General features: G+C 48.0%; 1 protein-coding gene across 1 annotated transcript in view; it reads left to right on the forward strand.

Annotated features, from left to right (window-relative positions):
* SLC25A22 (solute carrier family 25 member 22) overlaps window positions 1-8753 on the forward strand; it is a 43712-nt gene that overhangs the window by 29360 nt on the left and 5599 nt on the right. The window contains exon 6 of the mRNA XM_009639695.2: window positions 7745-7863. Coding sequence (XP_009637990.1) covers window positions 7745-7863 — 119 coding nt within the window. The remainder of the gene's footprint in view (window positions 1-7744; window positions 7864-8753) is intronic.

The following is an 8753-nucleotide window of genomic DNA, read 5'->3' on the forward strand; positions in this document are numbered from 1 at the left end:
GGGCTTGGCCATCCAGCCAGTTTTTTACCCAGTGAAGAGTACACCTGTCTAAGCCATGAGCTGCCAGCTTCTCTAGGAGAATGCTGTGAGGGACAGTGTCAAAGGCTTTGCTGAAGTTCAGGTAAACAACATCCACAGCCTTTCCCTCATCCACAGGCGGGTCGCCTGGTCATAGAAGGAGATCAGGTTGGTCAGGCAGGACCTGCCTTTCAGGAACCCATGCTGGCTGTGCCTGATCCCCTGATTGTCCTGCACATGCCTGGTGAGCGCACTCAGGATGGACTGCGCCATGACCTTCCCTGGTACCGAGGTCGGGCTGACAGGCCTGTAGTTCCCTGGATCTTCCTTCCAACCCTTCTTGTAGATGGTTGCCACATTTGTTAACCTCCAGTCATCTGGGACCTCCCCTGTTAACCAGGACTGCTGATAAATGAAGCATTTTAAACTCCTTTAGAGAAAAGAAAGGTTGGGCCAAAGTTAGGTGATAAGAGCTAGGCAGCACATGGAGTCGGAGTCACTCATCTCATTCAACCGCTATGGGGGTCTTAGATGAATGAAATTTGGTCAGCTCTGCTTGTGAGGATAGCTAGCGTGAGCTGGACAGAGCCTTGATGCTGCTGTGATAGATGGTTTAAGGTGTTTCTAACTAGAAATGTCATTCTAAGACGTGATGGGAAAGAAAATGCCTTGCAGGTTGGCTGTGGCTGGTATAGGCTATGAACCTGGGATCTAGCTGGAAGGTCTGGCACATGCTGTGACCTTGCTTAGTGCATGAGGAGCAGGGGGTGATGGAAAAGGCCATAACATTACCGGTGAGGATAAAGGCCCTTAGAAAGGGCAGCTGCTTATTGTGGGATCCTTTTCCTCCATACTAGAGAAATCCCAGGCCTGGGGATGGAGTATGTAACCTGGTGGAGGGGTTGTGCCTGGCTGTGCTGCAGTTGTTGTATGCTACCTTACCTTTGGCAGTTCACAGGATCTTTTCCCATCTGTAGCACATGTGGCAAATAGGAGTGATGGCGAGGGGTTGTTTCATTGAGCCATGAAGCTATGTGTTCCACAAGGGTTTGCCTCACTCTTGCTCTCTCTTTCCAAGCTGTTTGCAGTCTGCAGGTTTCTCCCTTGAGATGCTTCTGTCCCCTTCTCCCCAGTTGTCTTTGTAAGACAGGGCAGGATTAGCAGTGCTGGAATCCAAACACCTCTCCTCCTACACAGGGTAAAACAGGGTACGTACCTGCTGGTACATCGCAAGGCTGGGCCACCTATTTCACAGCTGCAGTCGAAGCCTAGGTATGAACAACAAAATAGCCCAGGGTTAGAAAGGTGAAGATTCAAGCTGCCTGGCATATCAATGTGGTTTCATTTCTGGGTATGTAATTGCAACAGTCAAGGTGTTACATGGTGTAAAGTGCAGCTGAGGGATTTAGGCTCAGTGTAAGGCTGAGGGCTGTTTTTTCAGGGTGAGCCACCAAGATCTTGGTTCAGCTCCACCAAGATCTTGGTTCAGCTCCACCGAAGTCCTTCTTGCACAAGCCAGGCTATCTGCTCTACATTTATATCATGCCACGCTCTTAGACCAGCCTCCCAAAGGATGCTCTGGTTCTTTTCTGAGTCAGAGCTGCAAAAGTCTTTTAGACCTGTTTGACATTGAATGCCTTTGTTGCTAAGTTTCTAGCACTTGTCTTTCTTGAAATGTGTTGCATGAATTGGAGACCCTTGTCTAATAAAATGTACATGTCCTATCAGTATTTGCTGATTAAAACATGCTGAGTGCATCTTCCACATGCAAGTGGAAGAGTCATGTGTGGACCAGAGAGAGGGTGGCAAATCCAGCGTGATCTGAAATAGCCTCAAGTTACACACCAACTTCTAGTGTGTATTAATTTTTTTTTTTTTGTCCTTTAAAAAACTTAGTGTTGAAATGAACGTGTTTGAAACTGCTAGGAAAAAAAGTGGCATAAAGCCTGTTTTTGAAAGGCCAGACTGAAAACAACAACTGTGGCGTAGGAAGCTCCTGGCTGCAGATTGCTGGAAGATTATTTTGAGGATGTATCACTGCAGGTTTGTGCTAGACTCCCTTTTCCCTGGCCATGCTCTTGGATGCTGCTGGAGGTAGAGTATCAGGGAAGCAGGACATCATGGGAGACCCTTTGCCCTTGCTAGTGCACCCATCTCTCTGAGTCTGGAGATGTTTTTTCCTGCAGCCCTCTCCACCCTGGGACCACCTTGGGGGGGCACTCCTGCCCATACAACACTTTTCCCTTCCTTTTGGTGCAGGAAGGATGTGTGCTCACTGGCTAGGGGACTTGACTTCTGCTTCTTTGCCTGTTTCTATTTTGATGTTTGAGACCAGTATGACAGCCTACTGCTACAGCGTCTTGTTTCATGAGGAAACAAAACTAACTGTGTTGGTCCTCTCAGGCTGTCCTGGTCATTTAGGAACAAGGGAGGCCTGGGTGAGTTGTGTGAGTGCTAGAAACCCCCTTGCTATGTGATGGAGGAAAACCAAGATACTGAAAAACCTGAAGGGCACCCTGACTGAGAAAGGCAATAAGAGTCGAACATTGTCCTGTGATGATTTTGGCCTGAGGGCCTCCACAGTTCCCAGGAGAAGAGGTGGTAGAAGTAGAAGAGGTGACCCACAGAAGAGTCTTCAGACAGGTCCTTGTTCCTGTGGCGCTCTGTGCTGGCTGGACCACATGGCTGAGTAAGGCAAGACATGAGAGAGGGGAAACTTAGAACCTTCAGGCTGCTGAAAACTGATGAGACTTTTTTTTCCTCTGGATTTCTGAAGCTGGATGTGTTGAGAGACCCATAATCTCACAACTGCTGTTAAAATAGCAGCAGCTTCATTGTCTAGAGCAGAGCATGTGAGAAGAGGAGTTGTTAGGGCTAAGTGAAGCACTTGAGTGTGAAACGCTTAGGTATGAAGCTAAGAAAGTGATTTAAGTCAGTAGTACACCAACATGTGTTTAAAGTACATTGTTGATTTTTGGGTGCTCAGTGTGTGAGACCTCTTTGATAGATGTAAGTATTGCCTACAACTTCTTATGTCTTCTTTGAATCTGGGTGTTAAGCACTTCATAAAACCCAGTCCCTTTAAAATGTCCTACAAGGTTTCATGTTCATCTTCAAAGTGTTGAGTGCCAGACAGCTGTTGTGTTTGGCATGTGTTTGCCAGGTTTTGCTGTTCATTTTTCAGGTTCTTGGTTAAATATTCTGCCTTGGCTGCTGTAGAGTGTCTCATAGCTTCTTATAAAAGCTATTTCTTGCTCATAAAAACTCTCCAGTGCCACTACCTTACCTTACCTTACAGTCCCTTACCTCTCCTGTCCTCCTTACGCTTGACCTTCATTTTGTTTGCTGTTCTGGAGCAAAGGCTGGCAATCTGCTGACTTAGCAGCTTGGATTCCTAGGAAGACCAGCATGATTGCATTAATTGTGTCTTTGCTGATGCCAGCAAATTTTCTTCCCTGCCTTATAGCTTTGCTCAGAGAAGAGAAATAGCCAACTGTAATTCTGAGACAAGCAAGGCACTTTTCCTTCTCTCCCATGCAGATGAGGAGACAGGAGCTTGTTCTTCATTGCCTTCCTAGCTGATAAGTCTCCCCAGCGCTCCTTCTTTCATCTGCTCCTCTTTCAGGCTCTCCTAAAATACTGGGACTCTCTCTTCTGTGGCATCTGTATAAGTAGCCATTGCATGGCCTGGTTGATCCTTGAGCTGCAAAGGCTCTAAAGTGAGGCTGTTGATTTAGGAAGGAGGGATGCTGCTGCTAGTCCTACTGCTGAACTGCTGTGTCACCTTGCACACCCTGTGCTTTGGTCTTTCTCTGGGCAGTAACCCCTGTGGGCCAAGGCAGCCTCTTCTATAGGTTATCCACTGGATATCCAGGCACTTCTTTAATGCACATAACCCTCCTCCAACCCACTGGGACTTTATAGGTGGGGGAATCCAGCCCTTCCTCTAGAGAAAGAGCCAGTTAAGAGCTGATAAGTCACTGTGCCTATTCAGGGATAGCTATTGCGGGAGGGGTTGTGTGAGGTGGCCTCTTATTTAGCACACAGAGGCATGGGGAATTAGAGTGGCTTGAAGTTGTAGGCATCAGAGTTCAGACAGAAAGTAAATGCACTTTCAACTGTTAACCTGGACGGAGCTAGAGATGGATTGTTTGATCACAGAATACATCCATGGGAGGAGCATTGCCCTTGTCTCCATTCCAGGTGCATTGCTTGGGACAAAACATGGGTTGCGTCCGTGCTCAACGTGCCCAGGCGTGTTGCCCTGCCTGTTGTTCACTTCACAGATATTCATATTGGAACAAAACACTTGGGACCTCCTGCCAGGGCAAACCTGACACAAGGGGTGCAGGCACAGAGTCACCCTCCTCTTAACTTAGTCCAAACAGAGCTTCTGCAGCCAGAGGTAGGTTGTGCCATATCTGGAGTAATGTCTGCCGGACGAAGGTTTAATCTGGTGGCGTTGCGTTGAGCAGTTATTAGGGTGGACCTGTCCCACATCAGTGCTTTGTTTTGTTTGTCTGAGGCATTTCTGAGCTGGCACTGGGAGTGGGAGGGAGCTTGTGATGGGAACTTCCTTGCGTTTACATTTCCCAGCATCATAGCTCCAGCTTTTCTGAAGCGTGATTGCAATAGCTTCTTGTTTGTCTTGGAAGATCAGGGGTTGGGTTGAAGGGACTGACTGGCAGTTTGTGTGCACGTCCCTGTGTGGCTGTGGCAAACAGGTTGTCCTCCCTTTTGAAGGGCAACTCCCGTGTGTTGGTCCCCTAATCAAAGACCCACTATTTAAATTGTTTGAAAGCAGCTGACTCTCTGGCTTGAAACTCTTGGGGAGCTTTCTGTACTCTGTTGGGTTGATGGACCAGAGGCAGAAGTTATTTTATGAGTGAGGAAGGTGATATCCAAGCTGGGGACAGCAACCTCTTGGGTAGCAAATAGAAACATGTGGCTTTGTATAGATGTTTCCTTAGGCCAAGGATTTCCTTTGGAAGGATGGTATTCCAGAATGGCTGGTTTGGGTCCCTCCCCAAGCAGTCAACTCCTACACAGTCGATATTTTTCAGAAACTTGAAAAAAAAAAATCCTGCTCTGCTCCCATGTGACACCAGTATACCAATGCTTTCAGAGATCCTAGCTTCAGGCTGTTGCATTGCTCTTGAAAAGCCCTCCATAAACCTCAAGTTCTTGCTTTTTTACTTTCTTATTTTTCAGCTCTAGTTTGAAACTCTAATTTAGATTAATCATGAATCTTCTTCCCTTCCTGTTTGACATTGTTGATTTGTCACTAATTAATTGCATGACAGTTAAAAAAGTGGAACATTTCTGCCAGTGCAGAATTTGGCACTATTATGTGTGTTATATTTAACATCCTCTTGCTGTGATAAAAGATGGTTCCTGCATTTGTAGGACCAGATCCTTGCTGGTGTTGCAGCTTTTGAAGGCAGTTGAGATGTGCCAGTTTTTAAATCACTGAGGATAAGGCCTATGGTGCCTTAAATATTTAAAACCCTTTGTCATCTAGAGATGAACTGTTTTCAAACTCCTTTTATGCGCAGGCTGGTGAGGTTTTGCAAAGGAAGTGTGACCCCTCTGTGGCACATTTTAAACCTCCTGACAAAAGATTTGCTTATCTTAGGCTTTTTTTTTTTTCCTTACACTGAAGTCCAAGAAATACCCAGTTCTCAGGATATGCAAACCAAAAGCTGAAAGCCCTTGTTCTAGGTGCTTTTGATGTACATGTTTGACATCTCTAAAGTATACCCATGCGCATAAATCCTTCACTGGGTCACGCTGGCATAGCTCCATGGAGTTCAGTCAAGCCAGGCTGGCTTTTGTTGGCTGGGATAATGATCCATAGATGAACACATAGGGCAAATCTTCCTGATCTTTTGAACTGGGTATCAAAGCGGTCGCGCTGAATGGAAGCCAGGAGACATGTGCCCCGGGGACACTCCAGGGCTCTTGCTAAAGTGGGAGGTGCTCAGCTGTGCCGTAGAGAGGGACTGGCAGAAGCTCCTTCCTCCCACGACTGGGCTAGTGGTTGTATAGCCTTGTCAGTGCTGCTGCTGACTGTATTGAGCCATGCAGAGCCTGGCGGCATGCTTCAGGCTGCCCGAGAGGCACAAATTGGGGACCTCCAGGTGTCAGTGCCAGGGGGGACCTCTGGATTTCCACACCCTGATGCCTGCATGCCTCCGGGAAAGCTTGCTGTACACACTTCAGCACCCGTGTGGGCAACACCGTAGGAGGGATTGTGTTTTGCAGCTTCTCACTATTGGGGAATTTTGAAAGGGGAGTGAAATGTTCCTCCCTTCAGCCTCACAGGAGAGCTCTAAAAATATAGAGCTGGTAATCTCTGTTGTGGCTTTGTGCCTCTAATCCCCCGCTCCGAGAAGAGAAATCGGCACGGCTGACGTGGTGGGCCGGCAGGATTATGGTGCATCTCCCCTCCCTTTCCTATAGGATTGGCATTGAAACTCCTTTGCTGCCCCACAGTGCCATGGCTGTGCTGTGTGTGCGTGCATATGAAACTCCCGGTAAGGGAGTGTGGCTTGGTTTTGCAAGGGAATAGGGCATATTATTGTGGGACTGCTTTTGCCGTAGCGTGGGGAGTTGCCTTGATCAGGTTAAGATGAGATATTGCTGCAGGAGTGAGGCTGGGGGGAGTAAAAATAGTACTTGCATTTAAAACAGGAAAAAGAGGAGGCTGTTTCCCTCTGGCTGTGTGATTTATATATGCTTTTCTTTTTCCCCTTTTAGAAAAGAGCAGATCAGAGGCACTTTTTTTTTTAATCAAGTCACTGTTTTGTGGTGCCAAGGGGTGAGATTTTTTACAGGGTAAAAACTCAGCAGTTTCTGAAAATTAAGGCTTTCTGAGCATTTGCATCCTGAGTTCCTCTTTTTAGTCTTAGCTGGGCTGTTTCGTGGCTTTGGGATGGAGGGAGCTATGAAATGCTGCATTTTGTTAGGCAAGAACATGCCGCTGATAATCCCTGCTCTGTAGGGCAGAGGATGCATGAAGCTGCAGTGCTGAGGGTCCATCCCATCCCTTGTCCTTCAGGCAGGACCAGTTTAGTGCAAAGGCCACTTTTTCAGGTTTGGAAAAGCTGGTGAGGTGAAGAAGTTCCTAACCACAGGGAAACTACCTCCCTGACTCCCATCTTTGCTGATTATTTATTTTGCTTTTGGCATAGAACCCCAAAGCAGCAGCTCAAATATTTCCCCCCCTTGCTCCTTGTGCTGTTGTCTCTGTTTATTTGTTTGTGGGGATGTTGACGGTGTTTAAAGGGCTAGGATGGCAGAAGGAAAGCTGCTTATCCCCCTTAATGCTTAGGTCCTCTGCTGCCTTCTGAAGCTATGATATGCTTTCCGAAGGCTGTGCCCTGACCGGGAGCAACACCGGGCTGGAAGAGAGCTGCAGCTTTCTGGGGATGGAGAGGGTTGTGTGTTCCTGTCTGGTTGCTGCTCTGGCTGGGCTGGTGGCTTTTTCTGAACGTTAAGTTTCTGGAGCCAAAATACATCTTTTCCTCCAGATCAGGTGATGCTGGCAGAGATGCCAAGCCTGGGCTGTGCTGAACTGCCAAGCCTAGCAGGTTCCCCCGTCCCCCGGGCTGCCTCTCCTCTGGCCCCCCCAGGGTCAGAAATGTGTCCCGAGCCCCTGCACCCAGCTGCCCTGGTGTTACTGCAGGCCACCTCCTCCCACTGACTCTCTTTTTTCTTCCGGCAGGAAAAAGCTGACACTGCTGAGGGAGATGCTGGCAGGCTGCGGCGCGGGTACCTGCCAGGTGATTGTCACCACTCCCATGGAGATGCTCAAAATCCAGCTGCAGGATGCAGGGCGAATTGGTATGTGGGCTTCTCTTCCCTGTGCACTGAGCAGGTAGGGGGGAAAGGGCTGGGTCTGGGCTGTCAAGGCAGAGCGGGAGGGAATGAGCAAAGAAAGCCCTTTTCCTTACCCCTGTCAGAGGTATCTCAGGCTGTAGCAGAAGTTTCTCCTCCTCTTCCCAGCTCATTGCCCCCCACCCATTGCATGGCTTTTCAGAGGCCCTTGCAGTTACAAAAGGTGGTGATTTTTTTTTTTTTTTTTTTTTTTTTTTGCTCAAAGCAACAGGCTTGGCAAGTGAAATAACAAATGCTGGTGGTAGATGAAGAGAGACAGGAGAGATGACTGGGTGGTCAGCTTGTGAGTGATTAAAACTTGTTAGTTACTGTGCACCCAAGAAGGGATTAGCATCCTCCAGTGCTTTTCATGCGGTGCTTCCTCCATCTCCGTGTTTTCTGGTGTCTATTCTCTCTTCTACCCCCCTGTAGCACCTCCCTAACAGCTTCCCAAGGGGAGGTGTCCTTTCCAAATGACTTGTCTCCTCTCTTACTCTCTTTTTTCCTCCTGACAAAAGCAGTGGTAGTATCGGCTGTATCAGTAAATAAAATTCTCCCAGCTTGCTGGACTTGGAAAAGGTTTGGGGTTAGGGTCTTGGGCCTGTGGGCAGGAGCTGGCAAGCAGAAGCCAGGAGGGAGTGCAAGCCTTTTGGTTGAAACACTGGGGTGTTTCTGGTGAAAGCAGAGACCAGAGTCTGGCATGGAGGATCTGGGCAAAAGGGATGTTTATTGTCACCTTAATCCCTTCCAGAGGTGAGCCTGGGATATGGCCTCATTCCCCAGGAGCCCTGCATGACAGTGTCAGATACCATGTTTGTGGCCCTTCCTGGAAAATGGGCCAGTTTGTCCTTTAATCT

The sequence above is a fragment of the Egretta garzetta genome, unplaced genomic scaffold (genome assembly GCF_000687185.1).
Source record: "Egretta garzetta isolate BGI_Z169 unplaced genomic scaffold, ASM68718v1 scaffold650, whole genome shotgun sequence".
NCBI classification, from domain to species: domain Eukaryota; kingdom Metazoa; phylum Chordata; class Aves; order Pelecaniformes; family Ardeidae; genus Egretta; species Egretta garzetta.